The sequence below is a fragment of the Neopsephotus bourkii genome, unplaced genomic scaffold (genome assembly GCF_033783945.1).
Source record: "Neopsephotus bourkii isolate Nb327-2 ecotype Australia unplaced genomic scaffold, CSIRO-AGI_Nbou_v1 NB_196, whole genome shotgun sequence".
NCBI classification, from domain to species: Eukaryota; Metazoa; Chordata; class Aves; order Psittaciformes; family Psittacidae; genus Neopsephotus; species Neopsephotus bourkii.
The window spans coordinates 1,759,481-1,786,180 of record NW_026900709.1 but is presented as its reverse complement, the minus strand read 5'-3'; the positions used below and the strand labels follow the sequence as shown (position 1 = coordinate 1,786,180).

General features: G+C 41.7%; 1 protein-coding gene across 2 annotated transcripts in view; it reads left to right on the top strand.

Moving 5' to 3' along the window:
• Nucleotides 1–26,700, top strand: part of TMEFF2 (transmembrane protein with EGF like and two follistatin like domains 2) — a 129,265-nt gene that overhangs the window by 64,326 nt on the left and 38,239 nt on the right. For both annotated transcript variants that reach the window (XM_061376618.1, XM_061376610.1), the window contains exon 5: nt 11,536–11,632. In XM_061376618.1, the coding sequence (XP_061232602.1) occupies nt 11,536–11,632 (97 nt within the window). The remainder of the gene's footprint in view (nt 1–11,535; nt 11,633–26,700) is intronic.

The following is a 26,700-nucleotide window of genomic DNA, read 5'->3' as shown; positions in this document are numbered from 1 at the left end:
GTGCTGCCTAAGTGTAAGCTACAGATGCTTTGTTCTGGTGACCAAGGGTGGCCAGTGGCAGGAAGGCTGTTTGAAGCTGACCCAAAAAGATGAGGGAAATGTCTCTGGGGATTATTATCCAGGAGGTGACAGTATAACTCTGTTCTTTGCTTCCTAGCCAGAGCTCTGCAGCCGTTCTGCTTTTAAAGTGCCTCTTTCATGACAAGGCTGCTAGTGAAGACTGAAATAGGGGAAGGATGTGGTATTGGTACATACTAGAGACAGTGATGTTCTCTTGTCTCATTCTGTATTGTGAACTTTAAAGAAAAAAGAAAATTCCATCTTGGAGTAGGGGAAAAATAAGCTTCTGTTACACAATATCTACATTAATGGATTCCTTCTATCAAAGGCAGAAAATAGCTGTATTACTAAATATAATTAATGCATCTCAAGTTTGGAGAACATTATGCTAAATGTCCATGATACATTCTCTGTCCCCTTTGGCAGTAGTATATGATCAATTTTGCTACTCTGTCCTTACCTAATTATTGCTGTTGCTAATGAAGGGAAGTAGAGAAAAACATGTCTTAGTAGGTTAATAAGCCATCCAGAAAATTATATTAGCATGATCAATCCTTAATGACTATGGTTTCTCATAATATTAGATCACCTGAAAGGTGTTTTTTGTAGGAGATAGGAGGGATATTAGATATCATTTTGTAGCTATTCTTCCAGGTGTGCTCAGCTGGTTTTTGGAGAGAAAAGCACTCAAATTTTGGCTCAGGAGTCCTGACTGCTCTTGCAAACATTGATTTACTTAGTGGAGCTGGTTTATTTTATCATAGAAGCATGTGTAAGGGCAGCAAGTGTGGCAGATTTTTTACCTTGCCTCCTTGCCACAAGTATTTGTGACATTGGCTTTCACTCAGGTTGATGGCATGCATGTTCTGCGTTGCTTTTCATCAGTTTTTGTGAATAAGCTGGCAGTCTTAGATCAGTCTGAACATCTTCCAACTGGCATTTTCCTCCTTCTCTCTCTATGATGATACACCTGCATTTGTAATCTAGTATCTGGCTTAGTGTCTGTCAGAATTTCTTCATTTGTTTAGTTTTTTGTCTCATTGATGCTTCTTTAGGTACCCATGTGTGCCAGTACTGCAGCATATTCAGGATATGTTTATGAAAGCATTTCTTTAAGAGCATGTCCAAGGTATCAAAACGAACAGCAGAGGGGAGCAATCCTCAAACATCAGACTTTTTTTTCTTTTTTCTTTTTTTTTACTTAAAGATTTTCCCAAATAAAACTGAATCACAATCCTCCCTTTTAATTTGTTAATTACACTTCTGCAATGGTAATGCAATCAGTGAATATAGCTAAAGTGTTTGTGTGTGGGAATCAATATTAATGAGAAAGAGGGTATTTGCAAAGTGTGGTACATAGCAGCTCTTTGCTTTGTGTCCATCCGCTTGTGCAAGGCTGCTCTAAACCAGACCCAGCTGAGCAATGCAAGGACCCTGAGGGTCATTCACTCCCTATAGTCCCATCTATACTTTTCTGTACTCAGAGAAGGTATGGAGCAGGGCCCACTGCCATTTAGGCAGGAAGGCCAATGTTTGGGGCAACACAACCTTCAGAGAACTCAAGCACAGCAGCTTTGGCATCTTGACCAAGCAGAAAGTCAGGGCTGTTGCAGCCTGCCAGCCCTGAGTGACTTCTCAGGTGACAAAACTCTGAGTGAGCTCATAAAGGTTAATCATGACTAAGTGAGAATGAAATCTGGCATTTTCCTGCTGGGCTTCCAATTTTCTGTATATGCAGTGTATTGAAGCTAAGTGAGATTAAATGTTTAAACCTTTCTTGCCATATGGCTCCCCCTATATCATAAACACATCTGTAAAATTATACTCAAAAGGGCAACATGGTTCTGATATGAATGGATTCAAATCCATGCTTCTCTGTTGCTTGTATCAAGGCTGAGTTTGATGTGTTGCACTCAACATTTTTGCCCATTAGTGGAGGTCTGAGAGGTTTTTCCCTACATAATCACATAAAAGCACAACAATAGATCCCCTGTTTATCCACAGAACTGGTCCATGGAGGCTCCTTCTCCTAAATCTTTGCCACTCTTACAGAAGTGGCTGTGCTACCTATGAACCCCCTTGCCTTTCTCCTTAGGCTATCAGCAGCGTTGTCAGTATTTATCATGGAGTTTGTGCAGAGGACATGACTATTCCACTGCATAAATCATAAACCAAGGAGTTACATTGAGCCAATAAGGGTGCTACTGACATAATACCTCAATCTGCCTACTAATAATGGAAATAAAAAGGAAAAACATGATTCAACAGATTTTTTTCCCCCCATTTGTCCTGAAAGGTCATCTTACTGCTGAATATTTTCATGCAGGTAACTGATCCAGTATGTTTTTATGTGTTTGTTGGTTATATTAAAAAAAAAAAAAAAAAAGATAGGTTCTATGTTGCATAAATATTGTATCTACTCCTGCAGGACTTACTTAGGAACTTTGCCGTTTCCCTCACCTTACCATCTAGCAAGTTCCTTAAACGCCTGTGCTCGTGTGCACCCTGAGCTAACACAGGGTACCTAAGGACTGCCTAGCTACAGGCTTGGGAAGGCAGAAATACTTTTACACATGTCAGGAGAGATGTTTTTGCAACTAGCTCTGGGTCATATTTTCTTTATTTTTAAGTGGAAATACTCATAGAGGAGCAACCACAGGGATGAGCCTGGTTGTACAGGTTTGGAGGATCAGCGCAGCAGTGACAATTGCAGACTGGGGAGTGCTACTGCAGAAATATTAAGTTCTTCTGTGGCAGGAGCTGTGGAGGGGGATTAGGGATTGCCCTTTACATGCAGGTTGACTGCTGAGCTGCTGGAGGTAGGTAAAGAGCCATCTATCATGGATCCCAACCACAAGGATGCAGCTTGGCTGGATACGAAGTTTGACTGCCAGTTTTGGCACCTGACTGCACTGCGTTCTCCTGAGACCCCATTACAGAACATGACCTTGGCACGTCTTCTTGACTTCTGAGCCCTGGGGCAGCCCCAGCTCTCAGTTACATGTGTATAACCTGCATTAGCACTGAAGAAATAAGCAAAATAAGCAGAAAGGAGGGGAGTATGCTCCACCCCTGACAGTATTGGGTAAGGCCTTGAGTAACCTGCTCTAGTAGAAGGTATCCCTGCCGATGACAGGGGGGTTGGAACTAGAAGATTCCTTCCAACCTTAACCATTCTATGATAACACAGAAGAAAGTGGGAGTGGGAGAAGAAAACAGCACTCCTTGTTGAATTCGGTGAAAGGTAGACCCAAGTCATTTTTACAGTAGAGTCACTTTACACTACCCTGATTATGTAAATGGGACATAAAGTAAATTAGACTTTCACTTGCTCTGACACTCCCTTCCATTGCCAAAGTGATTTACTGAGGCCTTAGTGCAAATTAGAACCAGGACCAGTGTCTGCGGTCCACGTTTTAGGATTTAAAACCAGCCATTTCCCAAGATAATTGTGATGCAGTCAAGACTAGGAGCAGCTTCCTAAATTTTTCTAATACCCAGATTTGGGTTTCTTCAGTGGCTTAAATGGAGTGGCATATTATCTCCTCTATAGTCTGCCTAAAAGATAGATTTGATGTCTGCAAGCGAAGACATGAAAATGCTATAGGCGGAAGCTCTTATAGCCTGCCACCTATTTGATTTATGTGATAAGTGATCTCAGATGACCCTCCAAGGCACTGAACCATTAGAGAGTTATGTTGCACAGCGATAAGAAATCTTCAGAGATACCTAAATCTTCTTTTACCACTAGGAGTTTCATCTGTTTTGGAATAAAGAACATTTTTATGTATGATGTTGCTATCTTGCTAGCCATACTAATATTCAAAAGGATACACGGACTTAAATCAATAGCAAAGTGACAAAGACTTTAAAACTGAAGTAGTCAACAAGTGGATGCTAGACAGCTCTTTTAGGTTTTATCTTTGTTCCTTTCATTCTGTTTCTTGAAAGATGAGTAGCTGTAAGGGTTCGCATTCAAGTCTTCTGTTAATCTTCCCACCAGGTATGAAGCTGGCAAAAGCACCCTTTCAAGTTCAGAAAGCCTTTAAAAGTCACATCACCCATTTGGGGCTTCCTTATTGTAGGCTTTGTGAAACCATGGGCTGGATCCTTCCGTATTCTTTTCACTGAATTTCTCTAAACTCAGTGATCCAGGTTCCTCTCTGCCTAGAATGAATAACAGTGCTTAGAACCCCAGGTGGGATGCAGATTCTTGACAGAGGTCAGGGAAAGCACTGACAGGTAATTTCTGTGGTTTATGTCCAACTGTAGCATCTTCTCTTGCAGAGAGAGGCACTGCTGACTCATATTACTCCTACTGAACCTATATCTAATAGAATTTGCTGTGACAGCAGTGTTACAGCATATAGTCCATATGTTCTGCCCATCAGACTATCTTTGTGTCATGTGTTTAGTGCATTGACATAAGGTATCCAGCAGTAAACTACTGTTCCAGGCAGTAGGGGATGCAGCTTCTGCCCAGGCATACAAGAGGAAGAGGAGGGGCTAGAACCAGTCCCTGCTTTCCAGCAGAGCCTGAAGATGCAGGGGCTCTTTGCAGGTCTACGAGGACAGTGTGTTTGGCAGTCCACAGAAGGGATGAAAAGGGTTTTGAGCCTGGCCTGCTCCCCTCCCTTCTTGCACTTAGGGACAAGCAGCTCACACTTAACTCCTCCTGGGTAACACCCGATGGCTGTTTTTCAGACAAATAAGAAAAGTGTTATGATACTGGGTACTTCCCTGCATTGTAGCTTCCCATCTCCCTTGACACAGCGCTGAGGTTTAATGAGCTGTGTGGCCAGGCAAGTCAACATGAGGAAGCAATCAAACGTCATCCTTTTTTATTTCTCCTAGATAGTGGAAAATCTTGCGGTCCTTGCAATTAGGACTGCAGTGATCTCCTTTAATAATGGTCCTGATTGGTAACCCATTGTATTGCATCCATCCAGCAGTGGGCATGCCCACTTAGTTGTTTTGTTCGAGCTGTTGGGCATATTGAAATACATGAGAGCAGGGACTGATGCCACAAAAGCTTTGGCAGCACTGCAGGCATGTTTTCTACAACAAGCCATATCTATTCCTTGAAAATTCTCCTGCAAGGAAGTGATTTCTCTTTAAAATTAAATTAATGCAAGGCAGAGATGAATAGTCCCCATGTGATATTTGGCTTTTTACTCGAAGCTGTTTATGAGGGGAAGCTCTTGGCAGAATTAAATGAGCCTCCTCTTCCTCAAGCTGGCAAATACTGTCAACGCTGGTCATTGTACACCTTCATAAATCTGCAGTGTTGGCATCCCATATACACTAGGCAAACTTCAAATTTTGTAGGGGGACCGCACAAGGGTGCAATAATCACAGCTGTTTCATGTCAGCATTCAGGAAGCTTACAATAGGGTTTTATTCAATGAGCCATTCCTTTTGAAATGCCATTAGAGATATTTGCTAGGAGAAACTGGCCTCAACTAATCGTATTTAATTTTTTATCAAATGCACCATGGGAGCAGCAGGGATATGCATGAGACAGAAACAAGCAAATGGTGTTTGTTTAGAATAAATAAACTTTGAGTAAGAATTGAATCTCTTCCCTCCTGGCCACAGTTGTACAAATACAGGCGAGTCCCTACTGAAGTCTGTAGGGGGTCATGTCCTGACTTAGACCTGGATGCTCTTGGAGACCTCCAGTTGTGCAAGCTGAAAGGAGAGAACTGCAGTCAGATAGATGCAAAGAAGCAATGCAACTCCTATGAAACTGTTCCCATCCCATCCACTTTAGCCGCAATAAATGAGGTTCAGAGGGGGTGAAGGCTACACATCTCATCAGGGAAGGCTTCCAAGCCCCTGCACTGGGTGACAGATGGAGGGGTCTTCTAAGGTTTCCAAGACATTGAGCTGTGCAAAGTGAGAGACAGGTGGCCCATGCTTCTCTTCACAACAGTAGCACTTTGCGGAGCCGCTCAGTGCTGGCCCCTGTGTTAGGGTAATTGCAACTGAAAACTTTGGAAATGGAAGAAACCAGAAGCGAATGGGAAGGAAGGCATGGCAGGAAGCAAAACAGGAGGTAAAGAGAAAGACTGAGCTAGAGAAAGCAGGAGCTCTTACTGATACTGTGAAACAGTTTTTGTATTAGTTATTTATGGAACTCGGGGCACTTCCCAGACACTGTTTTCTTGCACTTGTTAGACTGTACTCAGGGCAGGATGAAAGCCTTCAGCACAAGGTGCTGGAAGCGCAGCACAGTGTCTTGCATGAGAGTGAGCTGTTTCAGAAGTAGCATTAGGTTTTAAAAATTATAAAATTATAATTTCTGGTATTTATGTATTTATGACACTCACAAACCTTTTCTTCACAGCCCTAAAGCTTAGACATACCTTCCAAACACATATACGTAGAAGCTGAGATCTTTATACATTGAAAGACATATACATAGAAACAGAGATCCTTATACATTGAAATACTTATATGATATATAAAGCCACTGGCTGTGATTTTAAGGAAAAATATAACATGAGAGTCACAGTAGAAATGCGGAAGACGCTGCAAATTGAGTCTGGAATCAAAACAGTGCCAGGCTGTATCTACATAGTCTTTAGCAAGAAGATGCATTCTATGATTCTATAAGATAAGAGCACATTTTATCAGCAGAGTATGAGCTTGCTGGATACACCTAGTTCCTTCCCAAAAGCCCTGCTAGTTTTTTGCATCACACTGAATTTAACCTTTTTCAGCACTTGGTGGAGAATGGCAGCATGGAGGTACCCCAGATGGGACCTGAAACAGTATAAACTCTGGAATGGTGGTATAGTTTCCTGGGCAGCCAGCTCAGGTATGGCACAGTGCTCATGCTGTTTAAGTAACCTGCTCAGTGGTAGCAAAAAGGTGGTTTCAAGGGCTGGCCTATGGTGGTATGGAGAAACAGATCAAAAGCCTGTTGGCATGAAGCAGAATATTTCAGGTCTGCTTAAGAAGTTCCAAGTTGAGTCGAGCTGGGCAGAGACACTCTTTCCTTTTGTTGTGTGATAAGTGATTTCCCAGCATGTTTGTGCGTGTGAGAAAGAACAAATTTGTATTTATTGAGATGGAGTCGTGCAGCAGGAGTAAAGCAGAACAAGGAATATCAGAGTTTGGATTTATCACTGGTACGGCAGGCCATTTTCTTTTCATTTTGACCATAATGCCGTTCTGAGCCTCTGCCAGGCTTCAAGAGCAGAGTCATTTGTGAGCTGACCTCCTGTTTCACACCCTTCATTTTTCTCACTTTGTAGGTTTTGACTGAACTAATGCTTCCAGGAAAAAAAAAGACTTATTGATCAGAGATAAGTCACTTGCAGCATCTAGGCTTTTATTGGTTGAGTTTGTGAGTTGCTTTAGCCATTTGGTCGAGGTGCAGGTAGTGCTTGTTCTAACACATTTAGTAAATTCTCTTGGCTTCTCTGCCCTGATTTCTCAGAGCTTTATCACTTCGTCCACTTCCCTTGTCACCTGCCCAGAGCACTCCTGTTGGGACTGAAGCATGTGGTGAGATCACCTCAGCTGCTCAGAAGATCATTCTTCTCCTCATTTTAATTTGCACTTTGTCTTTCATTCCAAAATACAAAAATGGCCATTAGCCCTCATCTTGATATGATTTGTTATTGATATTGATCAATTGATAATTGATATGTTATTGCCTAGATTTTTATAGCTAAAAACAAGTGTTAGGATGAGCTAGGGCAAGCTTTATTTCTCTTTCAACAATAGTAAAGATGTCCCACCGTAAGGAGTCAAGTCAGATTGTGTCTACATCAGGAGGACAGTTTAGGACTTCTGGTTTTCTTCTGATATTGCAAGAGATAAGCACGGAGTCAGACCAATTTACTGGTGATACTTTCAGTCTGTTTTTTCATCTGTGGAAACAAAGAAAATGTCTTGAAAATGGTTTCTTTCCTATGGGACTTGCAAGCAATACAGATTCTTGAAACCACAACTATCTGATGCAAGCGCATTGAGGACGCCAGAAAAGGACCAAATGATTAAAACAGGAGCTGTTGTGGTTATCACAGCCCATTGACTCTGTAAATTGTGTGTGGTGTCTTCCCCAGCTAAAGTATTTATATTGCTTAGGAGATAGAGATAGTCCCTGAAGTGACTTTCAGATAAAGTTAGTGACCTTCTAACCCATGTTAGCACATTTCCTTGAACTCTGGAAGTTGCTAATCTTGCTAATACAAATAGGAACTTGTAGTTTAACATCTCAGTTGCATGGTGGGCTTCAGTGATTAGCTTCCTTGGAGCCCTACTATGTTCCTGCAAGGTTTTAGTGTTAAAACTCAACAGTTGCTAATATGATAACTACATAATGTGCATGAGAAAAAAAAAAGATTTGTGCTCCTTTTATTTTTAGAAGAGGAATCCAGAAACTAGATTATTTTTGCTAGCATTTTTCGTTCTAGTTGGGATATGAAATCAAGTGCAAATCAGCAAGTGCAGCGAGGAGAATAAAAAAAAGGGAAAAGAGTCACCTTAGAAAATGTACATTCACTAGACCTCAAGCTAAAAACCAGCAGGAAATGTTGGGAAAATAACTGTTTCTAAGATGTCTGGATTTATCAAAGCACTTATCTGCACAGCATGGAGAAAACAAGTCCTGTGTGTCAGTCCTGGGTGTGGATGCATATGCCAGCATGTATGTTTGTGTAGGGAGAGAAAAAACACCTCAAGGAAATGTAAAGATAATATTATCTGTGCTTATTATCTGCAAACGGAGAGGGAGAGAGATAAACAGCTGTCTTCTTTTAATTGAGACTGCTGCATGCTTGGACATTTAATGACAACGCACACATTAGGTATAGATCTCTGGAAGCAGAGCTTCTTCAGAGAAATATGAAGGAGTGACCTATTATTTTCTAGTAGAAATTATGAATTGCATTGTGCCTTAGTATGGATGGTCTTATCTAAATCAGTTACTTCAACATGCTGAACCTTTCAAATGCTTTCTTTTAATGATGGAAGAACCTATTTTACTGGGCTTGTGATGTGGAACCGTGTGAAGCCCCTGATCACACCACACTTGCTGAAACGTTATAAGGAGGAAAAAAATAGGGCATATGCTTTTAATTAAAAGGAAATGCAAGGGAAGTGGTTTGCAGAATAACGAAATAAAGAAATTATAACTCTTTTCCATATATTCTCACCCTCCTGGAGTGATTGTCATATTCCTGGTAGGTGAGAAATGCTTGGCTGTTGTAAGAAGTCTTCTGCCCATAGGTTCCATTGTCCTTTGCATATAGTCATTCATTACATGTTGTGCCTGGTATCTTAACCACTGGAAATCCCCTGTCAAGATTGGCTCTCAAAGTTATCTCCTTAGTAGAAAAGATTTCTATATTTAAAATGTAGATGAAACTTAGTGAAAAACACAGGATCAGATGCGGCTGCAGAGAAAAAGGGGAGGATCTGTACAGTAGCAAGAGCCTCACAGTGCTGTTGGGTCAGGATCACACAGTCGGCACATGGAGATGCTAATGGTGTGAGGGCATGGCACTTGAACACCTTGTCTACCCTCATGCACCTTCAGCTCTTATAAAATGTGAGCCTAAAAAGTTCCTCAGTCATTTAAGGAAACACCAAAAAAACAGCTCAGAGCCTCCTTGCAAAGCCTGACAATGCAGTAGAACAAAAATCCAGCATATATTTTCTGAACTTCCCCTTTGTTTTTTTTGGACATGAATTTTATGGATATAAAGGTGAGCAAGCTTGTACAAAGAGGTCAAAACCCTCTTTTTTTTTTTTTTTGCCTTTTAGGATAATCAGAATGCTCTTCATAGGTGAATTGTTTTCAATTTAACATAGTTTAAATTCAAGCATGACAAGAAATTGCTGCAGCATAGCACATACCTGAATATACAGGCATCCCTGACTGTGGCAGGGGATTGGAGCTACGTGATCTTTAAGGTCCCTTCCATTCTACGATTCCATACCAGCTCTTCGTTTGAAGAAGCCTCAGGAAAAATCTTAGACAAACTTGTCTACCTTAGGTATTTCTGTAGTCTGTATCACTGTAATATCTAAGCATATAGTAATCTTTTAATAGACTTGTTTCCATATTCTATGATGTTGGTAGAAAATGATATTATTCCCCTTTTACACAGTGGGAAACATGACAGAGGTTAAATAACTTGTCAAGGGTAAGAAAGCAAGTTTGTTGAAAAACAGACATTAGGACTTTCTAGGGACAAAAGCCCTTTCTCCTCCAACAGCTTTGTGAAAGCCTGGGACTCTTTCTCTTTCTATAATAAATAACAAAAGCAGCCTATTCAAAGTCTTAACTACCTGGTTAACCAGTAACTCCAGTGTGAGTGGTCCCACAGCAAATATACAACATCAGGCAGGTGATTTGTCCGAACAATGTCACTGGGGCTACTGAGATACTTCTGCATGTTTACCAGCTTTAGTAGGTTGGACCTAAATGTGCTGTAAGCCTGTACCACAGTGCTGACTCCAGGTGAAGGAGGAATGGAAGGATGACACTGCAGAGGCTGTTTATGCAGATAACAACACCAGTTAAAGCCGACTGATGCTTAAAGTCTGGTTGGTTTAATTATTCTGTAACTGGCAGAAAGATATTGCTAGGTACAGTCTTGCTAGAAAGCAGCATCTTTCAAAAGATAGCAAAAAGTGCTTATATACTTCAATACAAATGCAGGCAATATTTCTTTTGGATCTTTTAACAACCCCTCTTCTTGGTGCCTACCTTAGTGGGCTCTTTCTCTTTTTCAGTGCTCATCTGTTGATATTGTTTTTTCAGTCCTCCTACATCCATATTTCTATTTTCCCCTTAGTGCCTTCATGTTTTTGACTTGAGGTCCAGATACAAACCTTACACAACTGCAGACATAGGCATTGACTTTCCTGGGTTTCAGATTTAACCTATGCTGGAGATCATCCCCTCCTCTGGACAGCACTAAATCTTCCTTGCCAGAGATAACTAGTCCTTGGGGCTCATAGATGTGCTTCTGAAAAGAAAAATGTTTTGCTTTGGAATGAGCTAGATTGCACCACACAGCAGGTGATTTCAAAACACTTTCGAGGAAAGCATCCCCTTGGGATCCATCTCAAAGCCTTCACTCGTACAGGACATAAGGCAGAGTGCGATGCTATCAGTATACCTCCATTATTTTCCCAGAGAACAAAGCAGTGAGGCTTAATGGTGACAGAACCTTCCCGGGCTGCTGAAGGAGTTACTGTTTAAGTGGAATAGGAAGAAGAAGGCTCCTTCTCCAGTTTCCTTTCTAACTCTAGAATATATTCAGGGAATTTATCACAGACCAACATGGAAATCTCTGTGTTGGTCCCACTCAGAAACGCTGTCTGTTGGCCAGCCATCAACTTTGTGAGCAAGGCATTAAGCTGACACAGTGAAGAGATTTTTCTAGAGAAAAGTGCTTTGCTACAGTGCTGTCTTTACTAATGTATATTTCTCTGCTTTCCATCAAACAGTCAATGAAGGCTCAGGTGAAACCAATCAAAAAGAGACATCGACCTGTGACATTTGCCAGTTTGGGGCAGAGTGTGACGAAGATGCAGAGGATGTTTGGTACAGTAATTTGGTCTATTCTTCTATTTTAATGAATGTTGTATTATCTAAAGGTACTGTGGTTTAGAAAGGCTTAGAAATATTAGCTATTCAGTTTTCTGCACCCAGAGATTCATCACCAAGTGATTGAGGTGGTTATTACCCTGAAAAATGTATAAACCAGTCTGTTTTACAGTTTTGGAACATAAAGTCTAGAAACAGAGTTATCCATTTTGTTGCTGTTATAACTTATGTTATTCCATCTGGGCTTTTACAGCTTTATACTTTGGCAAAAATAGAATTGGGAAAAATAATTGACCTTAAGCTTTTCCGTTGAAAAAGTATCATTAGTATTATGATCATGTTAATTCATGTATGGCATTAGAAGTGCTGGGAAATCTGTCTCGCTTTTTCCTAGTTGCTGGAGTTGATGACCTAAGCCTCAAATGTTTGAAATAATTAGAGTGTACATTTAGATGTTTTCTCAATGGAAATTGGTTTAGTTTGTAGTCTATAAAAATTGTTTCAGAAGTATTCATGGTTGGTTTTATTTTTTATTATTTTAAACCTTAACCACGTAAGCTGAAAAGAACTAATTCTATCTATTCAGAATATGTATTTTTTTTTTCATTTTACCGAGAAACTATGTGAACATGGAAATTAAGCCAACTTTAAACTAATAATTTCATTGTGATTTTGGAATAGCCAGTAGATGAAAAAAACTACTATTCACAGAGCTGCACTTCTAACACTGCCTTAATGCCAAGCCTCATATTTCTATCTAAGGAATTTATATGCATTTTGAGAGACAACAAAATAATAGTGCAAATGTTAGAGCTGTGGTCTGAATGATGTGTCTTCTGAAGCTCTGGGGTGGTAGTAGCTAAAGGATGGGTACAGAGGCTGGACAGTGCAATGTCAGTAAAGCAGCATTGCCAAACTCTAACTTGGGTGGTACGAATGGAGCAGAGAGGAGTCAATGAATGAATGAATGGTGAACATGATAATTGTTCAAGTGTTGGGCAGCTGATCTCATCCAGTCAAGGAATAATGTGCTGTTAGTCAGGCATGAAATTATTAACATTTCTGCTAGTAGGTGAAGAAGCTTAGGAATATGGTCATGGTTATTCATTTGTGCTCATCTTGGTTTAGTCTTGCCAGGATTTTAATAACCTGTGGTTCTAGCATTTTAAAAACACCAAGTGAACAGACCACAGAAACCTTGCTCTGGCTCCAGTCATCAAAAGAAATTGTGGTGTTGAACAGGAGCAAGATGCATCATGGTTATAGGTTTGCAGTAATGTAATGAGATTTGTGTGGAAGAAATGCTTAATGTTGACTTTGCTTAAGAAAATTACCACAGGTCTCAGGTTTTTCACTGTCTCCTCGACCAGTTGTCCTTGGCGGTGCAGTGTAGAAACAAAACCATGGTAAAATTAATATATCAAAATTCACAGTCTAGTGCTCATGTTTTCATAATTAAGTTCACTTCCAAATTGGAAGACAGAAGAGAGGGGCAAGGAGTAAAATTAGCTGCAAGATAACGTTATTAATCATAAGCACTGAGTATCAGTGTTTATTTTTTTCCAGAAATAGCCTGGTAAAAAAAACTGATCCAACTTACCCCAATAATGTTCCCACTGCAGCTTTTGCACTATCTAATTCCTCCCTTCTGAAACAACTTGGCTTATATGGAGCAGTGTAATGACTGCAAGAGCTGATGTTCTCAATCTTTATTGACAGGCGGACTTCCTGCAGGGGAAGAGGCTTCTCAGGGTGGAAAGCAGGGAAGGGCATTTACTAGGAAGATGCTACCAGACAGACTGTTAAAAGGCAGGAAAGATTTCCAACCAGAAGTACAAAGACCATGTAAAGCCTGTTACAGGTCTGCTTTGAAGTAAACAACTTCATATGCTGTAACAGAGCCCTGATTTCCTGTCCCTGCCCCCTGATTAGTCTTGGATAAACGTCTTTCTAAAAAATGAGCCTTCTGGGTGTTAGCTCTTTGTTATTCTTATTTCTAGAATAAAAGCAGGCTATGTATGGAGGTCCTAGATCCCTCTTTCAAATGTACATTAATTGAATTTCCATGTTTGGCACCAGATAGACATATTCCCCCACTCCCCCTGCCAAGATTTGGTGTGCAGAAAATATCCATAGATTAAGTGTGAAAAGACATTTTGGTTTATTATTTGATCACTATTTTGGGGGGGGACCAAATTTCAGATGTAAGCAGGGCTCCTACAGGCATCTCACCTAACTGATGAGTTTTGTGTAATCCAAAAGGGATCAGTGGTTCCTGGTTTCTGTAGGACCTGTTGGTATGGGATGTCAAGCCCAGCTGCAGCTACTGGCAGTGTCCGCTATCAATCAGCACCAGTCTGAGAGTGCAGAGTCAGTGCCTGATCCATTCCAGGTAAAAGGGATGCAAGCCAGTAGCTGAGCCAGGCCGCAGAGAGCTGGAGATGCGAGGCTGGCTGTTCGCCTAATAGTTCTAGGGTGCCAGAGTAGATCAGAGAAGAGAGCACAGGTGTGATAGCAGATGTGGTTGGGCTGCTGATGATTTAAAGCGACAATTAACATTACTCTGCATTGCCACAGTCTGTTACTTTGCACTCCCTTGTCTCTGGTTTAACTCTTTCTTTCTTCTTTCTTTGTTTCTTTCTCTGTGTTATTCATTGCCAGTTGTCAGTCAGCTGAATTGTGCTATTGTACTGTGTCACCAGGATTTTAAAATCTTTTTATTTGTGTAAAACCATTCTGTTAATGGCTAGACTCCTGGGATTCTGATGGGGCGGGGGGGGGACATGTAAGACTACTCAAAGGGGTAAGATATGTGCGTGAATGTTTTCTGGAAAGTATGAAGAAAAGGCAGAAAAGAGCCCACTGTAATAACAGGTTTTCCATGCCATGGTAAAGCACACATGTATTATTATCTTATGCTGCAGTCTAATATCACGAGAGTGAATGCAATTTGGCATTCCATTAGTGAATCTTTCTCTAGGTTAAAAACAAAGACTGCTCAGTTGAAAGTCTTTAACATCTTGCTACTTTAATACGTGAAAGCTTCTTGTCACTTAGAGGATCATGTATTACTGGCATTATTCCCACCTTTAATGCATTTTGCACCAGTGGGTTTCATGAATATTTAAAGCAGGGCAGTGGCTGTACTCTTTAGCACAGGATTGCAATCTATTGGTAAATCAGACATTTGGTGTTGCTTACTTAGGGTTTTATTACTGAGCTGGCTAAGGAATAATTGATTTTTTAAGACAGGGCTACTCAACACCCCGAGAGATACACTTAAAAGGAAATGCAAAATGAAGTGTAACATTCTGAACCATGGTGTATTTCTAAGATCTTCCAAAAAGCATCTATGAAATACTCACTCATTGTATATAAATAGTACTCACCAAATGGAGTGCCTGCTCATCTACTGGAGTGGCTTAGTGTCAGTGCATAACCACATCAGAAACCTGCATTCCAGTATTAATCTCCTCCTTATGGGCCACTGAGGAAATAAGAGCACTCTACGCCGGACAGACCATGGTTTGGATAGATACTGGGCAGCTATTTCAGAGGTCCACAATGTGTCCAAGTAAGTAGAAGGAGATAAATAATAGGGAAAGATCTTTTGTTGAATTTCCTGTTGGAAAACGCCAACAACAGAGCGGACAGGAGTATTTTCTTAAACAAGATTAAAGCCTGCAAACCTCTGACTTGTACAGTTAATCAAAGTCAAAATGATGAATCGGGGTTAAATATGCATGCATTTCCTTTGAATTTCAATATCAGCAGGTCAGCCAGCAGCAGTCCCAAAGTGCAGCATTGCCCAGAATGAGGTGCAGTTTGCTAGCTGTAAGACAGACACACGGAGATGTATGATGTGCTTGGGAGAGAGTGCTTTCCCTGCAGCCTGGCATCACCTAAGGAAGCGAGGATGCCGTCTCTGAAGATTGCTTCTCTGCCTTCCTCTTCCTCCCAGCTGGAGGTTGCAAGTAGAAAAGGGAGGCAGTGAAATGGGCCACTCAGGGGGTTGCACCCATCATAAAAAGGGGCTTAAATACCCCTGCTGCTTCCTGCATCTTGCTCCCACATGCCCCAAGGACTCCTCCTTGGCTGAGCAGAGGGTTTTGTGCTCTGCCATAGGCAGCATGCTTGTGGTAGACAACTTTTCTCCCTCCTTACAAGCCTGGCCCACGCTGAAGGAGCCTTTTCCATTTCTTGCAAATGGGCAAGGATCCCACAGGCCAGATTCAGCTCAGCAGAAGATGCTGAAGCCACTCTGTGGTGATGACCCAAAGCTCGGACCTTGGAGGGAGGCATCCAGGCCTGAATAAAGGAGCTTGGCATGTTCAGTGTCTAGATCAGTGGGTGAAGGAAGGAGTATCAGTCTCAGGCGTGCTGTGCAGCTGTGTGGTATTCCCAAGTGAGGTGGCAGCATAATTACAGCAGGCCCCTTGTGTCCTGCTCTTCTTTCCGCATGGCTGGGACAATAAACTCCACTTACTCACAGCAGATACACACACATAAAATGTATTAAGAAGATGAACTGTTTTAGTCCTTTGTTTCATATTTCACCACTAATCACATACATGTAGTTTGGGTAAATGCTCCTATAAGGCAAGTGAACAGTCTGAAACGTATGAGGATGGGTGAAACTGCTTTCTCATGCAAATAAGAGGTGCTGTACATGGGAGATATTTGTGCAAATCATGCAGCTGCCATCTGCAGCGACCCCTACAATCAATATTGCTCTAGCAATCAATATTTATCTTTATTATAGTATAGAAAGAAAACACATAAAAGAAACTAATGATTTTGCCAGCTTCTCAATCCGCCCAGCAATTAGGTCAGTCAGCTTTGGATCCCTTCCCCCTTCCATCAGTTGCTCTCAACCAGAGCATCTGCAAATAAGATGCTGTACTACTACAAAGTACTAAAAGGTAGTCTGAAAGCTCACATACATTACATGGGTATTGGCTGCTTCATGTTCAGCAGTGTGTATAATAACTATGTGTGACCTACTTGTTCCAGATGCAGAAACAAAGAGCTCCTTTAACATCTGCAGTGTCCTGAGCATTATACAGTAGATACATTGCCATTTTCTGCAGCTTTCCTTTCTCTTCACTCATGGCTACTTGTAATGCCTAAACATACTCATTGGGCTTGTGGTGCAAATAAGCTCAGAAATGTAATCGAATAATTAAAAAAAACCCGCAACTTTGCAATTTCTGCTTAACTTCAAATCATACCTATGGCATGAAGTGAAGCTGCTGCTGCGTAAATCTTCATGTGGTGCTTAGTAGTCATATCTAATACCAGTCCAGGCAGGGCTTACAGAGGAAAGTAAAGGCATTGTAGCACTTAATCTCTGCACTGCACAACCAAGCATCTTGCACCCTCTTTCTTACACCCGTGTCACTTATATTAGCCTCATCCTAATAACAGGTAACTCCAATGCTTGCCCAGAAATTAGCTCAGCTCCTGCTCTGTTAACTGTTAATGTATCATTTGGTACATGTTCTGTGGTTCAAAGATTTTGGATTAAAAAGAAAATGGCTGACTTCCAGTGTCACTGTTGAGATGCCGCGTTGCAATACCTGTAGAGATACCATGCAGTGGGTCAAGAGTCAGCACTACTGTAAAAAAGTACCCTGAGCAACTGGAAATTGGTCCATGAAGGATTTGCAATGGAAGACAAAACATCACAAATGTTAGGAAACACAATATGACACCTACCTATGTGTTATATTTTAATTATCAAGCCTGCTCTGAGAAGGGGTGGCTTTTACAAGACGGTGGTCAGCCAGATCTGCTGCCTGGTTGTGGAAGGTGAATATGAGAACATGAACCTGGCTATGTTCCTTCATTTGGGTTGTGGAAGGAAAGGCCATGTGAAATGGAATGAAAGTGGGAAAACTAGCAAAATACAAATTTCTAGCTTGAATTGCTGCCCACAGCACAAATAACAAAGCTGCAGTGGTTCCAGCTTAAGTGACAGCTTGAGGCTTATTAGCAGCTATTGTCTAGACATCATGTAAGAGTCAAAAAATGACAGTCCACAGGTGAGCATTTCATGAATGCCACAGCTCCTATCAGGTTTCTCACTGGTAAGCTATTGAGAGACTGTAGGACTCTTCCAGTGCACAATTTCAACTTAAACTAGCCCAGATGAAAAAGTGGCTTTGTCCGCAACCGTAGTCAAAGGAAGATCCCTACTGACTTGTAAGACACCTTAAGTCAAGCCAAAACTATGTGTGTTTTCTCTTTTTCAGCAATGAGTCTGCAGAAAGAGCAAGGGAAGGGAAGGGTTCCTCTAAGAAACCCTGTGGCACAGTTCTCCAAAGTAGGAGGCAGGAATGAGCACCTTGTTCTTCTAAATTGAATGCGCTACTAGTTGCTTGGCTAGAAAGTTGGGAAAATTTTGGCTTTCTTGGACATCTGGTGAAACATCTTACTCTACATACATTATATTTGGTTTTAGTTATAAACAGCTCTTTTTTTCCCCAGTCAGGTAAGTTTCACAAAATCTCTTTACCATCTTTAAGCCTTCATCCTGTGCCAAAACAGCCTATTTAATTTCGAAGTGAGACTGATTCCTGACTCCCTTAGGATGATGGTTTGGAGAAGTTGACCTTTCCATCCATAGAGTCAATGAAATCCTTCAGAGGCTCATGTTCATTTGAGAAAGTTCTGCCTTCCAGATTCTCAGGATTTATTTTCTTAATAACATTCTTAAAAAAAAAAAAATGGTTTTAACATAACCCAAGATTGTCTGGAGTTACTTATATTTCATAGTGTTTTATTGCCAATACACTTTGGAACACTCTGGTAAATAATTCAGCCTACACAAAGAAATTGGCAATATTTTCTCTATACATCGAGGAAATCTGTCATATACACTATATATCACAGCTCTAAATGTTCTCAGATAAATGCAAACTCACATTGTGTTCTGTCTGTACTACTCACCCAAGCAGGTCTTTTAGAGACCCTGTACAGCACATTCATCTTATTCAAAACCTAGGATCCCTAATGTTTGGTTTTGTAATAAACCAGACATTTGTTATCTTCTGCAGTTACAGCAAAACTTGTTCTGTGTCCAGGGGATAATACCCTACACAGTCATAAAGCTTATAGATTTTTTTCCCTTGTGCTCTTCTTTTTAGATGCTGATCCAGACTTGGGGTTTGGTTTCAGAAGGTGAACTTCCAGCTTGTGGAAGTCAATGAAAGTTATTCCACTCACTTCAGTGAAACAAAAGTTCTTTCCCTGTATCATAACTGTGCAGTAACATCTCAGTAGCCAGTGGAGCCTGTCACTGGTGGAAGGGAGAATAGACTCTATTGGAGTGTAAATGCACAATTATTCGCGGAGTGCAAAGGAATAACTGGGAAATTGTGATGCTAAAAGCAGAATTTGGCCTACTGACTGCTTCAGTTGCTTCAGAGGAAATACTGTTTTGCAAAAAGACAAAAATAACTTCTGAGATTCTGGGGAGGGAGTTCTTGTCTTATCCTGATGCCAAGATCCTGTGGGAGAAAGCACAAATTCTGCTAAAATTTAAGGGGAGGAAGGATTGTAAGGCATGTAGAGCTGTCATTTGTCTTCACAAATTAGTCACATCATCATTCTGTCAACATTAGAGGGTTGTTGGGTTTTTCTTTTAAAAGTAGCAGTAAACTTTAATGTGTGGCTCAAAATGGCCTGATTTTCCTCTTAGTTTTCCATGGCCAAGATGCCTATGCCTAGGTTCAGCATGTGGTGAGTGGATGAGAGGCATGATGACATAGAAGGGTGGGTGGTCATGGCAGAGAAGGCTGGAAGGATGGGCCGGGAAAGGATAGAGGACTGTGGAAGCAGGGAGAAACCTATAGCTGACTGGCAGCTGGTCCAGTTTTCTGTTTGCTGGGCAGTGGGGAGGAGCTGCAGTGGCTGCATATGTGCTGGGGCTTGGGGGGATTTTGGGGACAGTACCTGACAGCAGCAAGGAGATGGTCCTCACCTGCTTTTCTTCTGGAGGATGTGTGGGGTAGCGGCTTGGCTGGCATTGAGGTGGTGTGGCTGTGGACTCTGTTAGTGTCGACCTGTGCATGTTATAAGGGCTGGACATTGTGTGAGACATGCAGAGCATCCCTCTGTATGTTCAGGAAAAGTCCATAGACCACATATACACATGACAGCATGGCAGAGATCATGTTGTGTGCGCAGTTTAACAGGGCAACAAATGAACCCAGGGATTTCGGGTTTTTATTCCTCTGCCACCAGCTGTGAGTGGGTTTCAGTCCTAGGTAGGAAAATGTAGCAGCATTCTGAGCACACACCTTTATTTGTGTTTGAAGGAATGGCTCCAGAACTGTTCAATGCTCTTGCTGTAATACAGGGAGTTATAAAGATCATGCCCCACTCCTGACACTTTGTGGGAGGGGCAGGTGCTCCAAGGGGAAGCCACCACTCTGTTGTGTACCCCCCATGGCTGGGAGAGGCCGGGCTCACCAGCCTGTGAAAGCGCACATAAGGGATAATATGATAATGCACAGCAGATATTAATGTGCATTGACACACAATCGTCTGCGTACATCAGGGCATTACAGCATGAAAGAGCAAGTGCAGAGACCCTGGAGAGCCACACACTTTTGCACCTTTTTCTCCCTTGATTTTCTTTCCCCTTTTTGTTATTTAAAAATAAGATTTCCTTCCTCCCTAGCCCCCCATTTAGCCAAAGTCATGCCCTAGTAGTAAACAGAGCAATGCCTTCATGACGGCCTATTTATTCGCAGTAAAAAGCTGATTGGCCTAATGCACAATCAAGAAAGGAGTGACATTTATTGCTTCAGTTTTATGATGCTGTGAACTGAGCAAGATTTGGAGCCTTACAGTGCCTTCAGGGGGCAGGAGATCACCAGCAATGAATTGTATTTATACCTTTTCCAATTTCCTACTAACATTTTAGCAATAAATAGACTGTGTTGTTATTGAGTTTTATGTAAGTATGTTTACGAAAGCAGGAATACAACTTTGTAGCTCAGAATTACATGTGTTGGCTAAATAGATCAGCAGAGAGAATAACTATGTAAAGCACTGGGAAAGCACTTTCCAATTTATTATCAAATGTCGTAATAGAATGCTTCATGTCTTCCATCCTACTTTATGTTAACTATTAAATTAAAACTGCATCCATTGCAGAAGGTCGGAAGCTCCTTCATACACCCGTGTTGGAACATCAAGGCCACGATTTGTTCACACGTCTAAGCCATTAAAAATACATCCCATGCATTAAATATGAGCCTGAGGAAAACTCAATAGGAGCTGATGTGCAGGGCTGACCTCAGCTCTCACAGCCTGTGCGGGGTGGCAGGTGTCCCTTCCCCACGGCGTCCATCTCCTGCCCTGAGCCTTTCCCATGAGCAAATCACAGCTAAAAGCCTGTGTGAGGTGTGTGCAGACATACAGACTTAATTGCTGTGTCAGACTGTTCATTTTGTAATGAAGCTCTCCCACGTGAAGAAGCGTCAGTGCCCCAGGGATGCCCGTCCTTGTGGTGCATCCCTTTGCAGGTGGATTCCACTGCTCTGTGTCCCAGATGGTTACTCTTATCTCATTAGTTTACTGGCAAGGACATGTCATTGAGATGGCACGTTTCACTCATTCATACATCTTCCTTTCCCTGGAAGTATTACATTTCCTTCTGCCTTGCTCCCAAAAGCAGTCAGCCACTGTGGTCATCATGAAACAGCAAGAGAAGAGGCAGCATCCCCAGCCGGTAATAACACCTAGCTTTGTACAGCAGCTTTCACCTACAGACCTGAACGCTCTGGGGAAAAAGAGGGTTACTACTGCTGTCTCCTTCTCACACGTGCAGCAATTTGCCCCCTCCCAGGCTCATACCTATGGGCCAAGATCTCATTTCACCACTGTGCAGGATGACATGAGGTTATCTTGCTTTATTTCTGCTGGTGCAGGAGGTGCAAACAACGCCCGAAGGAAAGCCTGGAAGTACCCTCCTAAAATTTCATTAAATCGCTAGACTGGATTTTGTTTTGTAATTCAAGTCAGCTTACCAAGCTGGGGAGCCTGGAGTCAGCAGCCAATTCAGATGATGCTGCCTTAGGCAGGTCTTCTCATAAGTGGGAGGCACACATTTGAGGACACAGGGCAGCTGATGGTGAGAGGTAGTCTGATTTTGCATGTGTGGAGGGAGTCTTTACAAGGAAGAATTATTTTACCTCTGTTTTCTTCTCACTAGTTTTAGGAGAGTCACTCCTAAGCCTTGCTTTCCCCACCACTGGTGGGTAGCTAACATATTGCATGGAATGGGGCTTTCAGCATACTGGTCTCCACTAGCCAGAAGGCCATCATCCCTTTACTCTCACTGATAAATGAGTCCATTTCCCACTTGCAGAAGTATCTTAACAAATTAACCAGAAATCTGCCATGTTCCCAGCTGGTGCTGCAGTTCTTCAGGAGCAGATCCAGCCTTCCTGCATGGCTAGGTTCATACAGGACCTATCGCTAGATGGTGTCCTCTGCTTCCCACCAGTCTATTCCCACTGGCTGTTGCAGGCTAGAGTGGAACACTGGGATTTATGGGGACGGTTCTTACTGTTCTGCTGGCTTCGAGATAGGAGCAAACAATATCAGGATAAAATGTTCGTGAAGGACAGACTCAAATGTTTACAAAAGGAGAGAAACGGCAAAGCTTTGTTTTAGCACAGGCTATAGAAACGTGAAGGACATCAAGTGTAGGCAAACCATAAAAAACCATTTATTTTATTCTATGTGCTTTAAATAAACTTCACACATTAGATACCTGCAGATACTTGAATTGGCATGTGAACACAATTAGAATTTTCTTCTCTAGTCACACAGCTAGCATGAGGATCTTTTCATTGCTCTTCAAACCCCGTCATCAGCCTTGTAATTCTCTATTTTCACTGCTTGGGTTTAAAGCATCCAGCCTAGCAGAGACTGTTTTACATAACTTAGTTCCTTTAAATGGGAATGATATTAAAAAAAAAATAAAATGAGGCATTTATTTTGCCTTAAAGGTGTTAGCATACAATTCACTGTACTGCTGAGGGCACTAGAGGTATAGGAAAGCCAGATCAAGGTCATATTATAATTGGTGCTTTGAATTGTAAGAAGGAAGCAAAGGTGAAGTTTGTGATGTTTTTAGTCGAGAACTCAGTGAAGAAAGTTACAGGGAAAAAATGAAAGGAGAATTAGGAATCAAGTTGCAGTGTCTTGCACAGCAGATTAAAGCAGTTTTCATGAGCTTCAATCTCCAGCCTTGAAAACTGGTGGAGCATGGAAACAGCTCCTCACCAGATCTGGCTGGGCTCAGGGAAGGATGCAGCTCCTGGGTGGCTCTCCTCATGGCTATAAGGCGAGATGGCTCTGGGAGCAGTCCATTAAACTGTTTTGAAACAACCTCCAGGATCTGTCATAACAAACGTGCTCTGAAAATCCACACATATTTCTAAGCATTGCCAGTCACTCCCAGCTATTAAGCAGCAGCAGCATGGCAGCTGTATGGTGATTGCCCTAGCTCCTGGCTCTGCACTCCAGCTAGACTCTGACAGCATGTTGCATTTGGTATGCAAGGAAAGGCATCAATAAATATATTCACCACTTTAGTGCATTTTAGCTTGACATATGTCCAGTAAACAATATTTTGCTCTCTTGATGTCAAAAATCCCCCCCAAATCACCTGATTATTCAGTGCTTCCTTCTGTTATGATGCTTTGGGGTCCTTCAAATCATTTTCATTATGCACTACATAATAATAAAAATCTCTATGCAGTATGCTGATAATTCCGTGCATGGTCTCTGTGATTTCTGATTGTTTGAATAACAGGATGCTATTGAAATGCCATGCAGAAGCATAGCATCACCCTGAGAGAATCAAGCTTTTCTCCTTCTACTCCTGGTGAAGATAAACATTTGAACAGCTGAAATAGGTAAAATATCCTAGGGAAACCACTGTGAAAAGCAGACATGCTAAAGCCCTTCGTGCAGAAGCTGGGCTACAAAGGACAAAAAGGAAAAATAAATTAGATAAATAAATAACATTGAACGGAAGGCACTCAAAATAAGCTGTTCTTTTTCTTCTCTTGTGATCTTAAAGCAGAAGAGAAGCACTAGCAGGCCTGGGAAAGAAATATTGCGTGCTATTTTTGTGCTGCTGTTATAAAATATGTATTGTTTATTGTTCTGCACTGCAGCTAAAGTTTTGCCTCAACCTCAAAAATACAGCAAAGTTTGTTTTGAAGGAGACACGCAGCACTGCTGTTCTTTAATGACATTCTTAAGAGTGCAGTGGTAGGATTTCAATCTTCTTACAAGCACAGGCAGGTTGTAGAGTATGATTCACAGAAAGTGTAAAATACTGCATGCCTGTGTTCATTATGAATATATTTTGAATATACTATTTTATATATATGTATGTCTCTATATATGTGTGTGTACCTGGTGTTCAACTGGATGCTAAGCCAGGCAATGATGCCAGGCAGTCTTGGCTTCTGGCTGGAGGCATTGTTGGGTGCCATTCTCTTGGGCTGTGCTCCACACGTTGCAGAGGCCACTGTGAGATACCTGAGCTCGGCCACGCTACCAAAAATCCCTTTTGACTCTGTATTGAGAGTGCCAGGACTTTACACTAAAACTTACCTCTCTGTAAAATGGGTATAACCAATAACCAAGTTATTGTTGCTATAAGGCTGTATGAGAATACTGTAAAGCTTAATGGTGTACTTGTAAATGGGTTTGAGGGGCAGAGGAAGAATCTGGTATTTATGTGGTCTTTTTGAGACTGATGTTGAAATGGAGATGCATGCAAGCCCTCAGGACCAGTCCATTTTAGCTGTCTGTGTGTGCAGGCAGCTTTGAGAATAACTGATGTGGTGCAGAGGTGAGCAGCAGAAGTGACCAGTCACTCCTCAATAAAGGGGTGTTGCAGGCAGTATGTTTTAACAAGGCACTATGCCACGCCACAGGCACACATACAGTCTGAATGGGCTAACTGAGCTCCCGGAGGCTGGGTCTGCCCAGCCTGGTTAACCTTGCAGGTCCCTGCTTAGAGCTAGTTCAAGTGTCTCTGCATGGTGTTGTGTTGAGACGTATAAAACATACCCAAAGCTGCCTGGGTAAATGAGTGCTCCCACCAGCCTCCTGACACGTGGCTGAACCACAGTACAATGCATGTTCAAATGCTGAGGCGTAATGCTCAGACTGGCTTCATTTCAACTTGCCTGCTGGTAGTGTCAACAAAGATGCCCTGTGTACCAGAAACAAAAACCTTGCAGGAATCCAAATGATAGAGAAGGCATTTGGGACTGATTGCCAGGCACTTTATTCAGGCATATATTGCCAGGTCTGCTTCAAATGTGCATTTAATGTCCTATTCAGAAGGGCAAGGGGCTTGGAGAGGACCATACCAACATCCGACCAGAAATTTTGAGTTTCTGATCACTGTTTTCTACTTGGAGCAGAGGAAGATAAGAAATGTCTCTGGTGGAAATATAAACGTACAACAACAGTGTTTTTATTAATACACTGGTTTATGGTAAAGGGAATGCTTTGGGCTTGTTTATGCTGCAAAATGTTGTTGTTTTTTTCCTTTGTTTTTTTATTTTTATTTTTGCCTGGAGAAAATCTACAACGTTTAAATGATTGCAGAATGGAACATCACTATCCCTGTAAAATAGTGCTTGCTGAGACATGGTGGGATCGCACACTTGACCAAATTAGCATATGCGCTCAAATATCAGAGCTCTGACTAGTAAAAATAACACTAGATTTGCATTTTCACATTTTTAGCTCTCGCTTCCCTGTCTGGTTTTATGCCTTTTTTTCTTGACTGACAATTCTCTTTGTGGCAGATTTATTGCTGTTCTGCTGTTTGGACCCTATAATCAACTAGACACTTGGCTGAAGACGTTAGTCATTTCATTAAGTACTTCTTTGCAGATATCTCAGACACAATTTTCTGTTGCTCTGGTTCCAAAAAGCAAATGACCCGTGGCCAGCAAAGTCTGCATATGAATCTTTAATAAACAGAGGTAGTACCAACAATGCTCTCAGGTTTCCAAACTGCAGAGGGCTAATTAAAAGATGTTGAATAGGGAAGAACTGCCGTTGCCATCTTGCTCTGACAAAAATGCACCTGCATCTGTTCCCAGTAAAACTGCTCTTCTAGAAGCATTGTCTCATTTATCCTCCTTCCTTCCCATCAGAGCTACACATGAAACCTTCTTCATGCTACGTGCAGATATTGCATAGTAATTTAAAATAAAGAACATTTTTCAGTAATACATTGCTGAAAACAAAGACTGAATAGTTGTCTTAGGAGTAAAGATAAAGCATGGAGTGGGGTTCTTTTTATCATCACTGTGTCACTAATGATTATACTTTATTCATGAACTAAGGAAATATAATTATAGCACTTCCCTACACATCATAGGCAAAGAATCATTCTCTCATTTTATTGAGATACCTCCTTAAAACGCAGTTCTTCCCTCCAGGGACAGTCCTTCATTGCCTTGAATCCACTCTTCAGCAGCATGATCTCTGCAGGCAAAGGTACACACTGTGCCCAGAAAATAATACCATATGTTATTTGGAGAAGAGTGGGGAGTTAGGAGCCTGTGTACTCACCGGTGTACTCACCCGTGCCTGGTTTATTGACCCCATTAATTTTTACAGAGACTGATTCAACAGAAAGCCAAGTTGGCTGCTCCAGCTTAGCCAAGCAGCCCAGTGCAGCACATTGCCGTCACTGCTGGGACATAGACCTCTCTGAAGTCTGAAGAGGGCATCTTTTCATGGTCAAGATCCGTGCAGGAAATAACTACTGGTCTACTTTGCGCTCTTCTCCTATTTCCCTAATAGGGAGGGGGAGAGATATGTTACACACATGGAGTAGGGACAACCTCTCCCAATATGCACATGGCTCCCTTGTGCTGTTTAATGCATTTATTACATTATTGCCCTGACAGAAGCTCAAAGACTGAAGTGCAACAACTTGCACCCCACAAGTCAATAGTAAGGCACAAGGAGGTGCCTGTCTGCATCTTACCTGCCGCGTG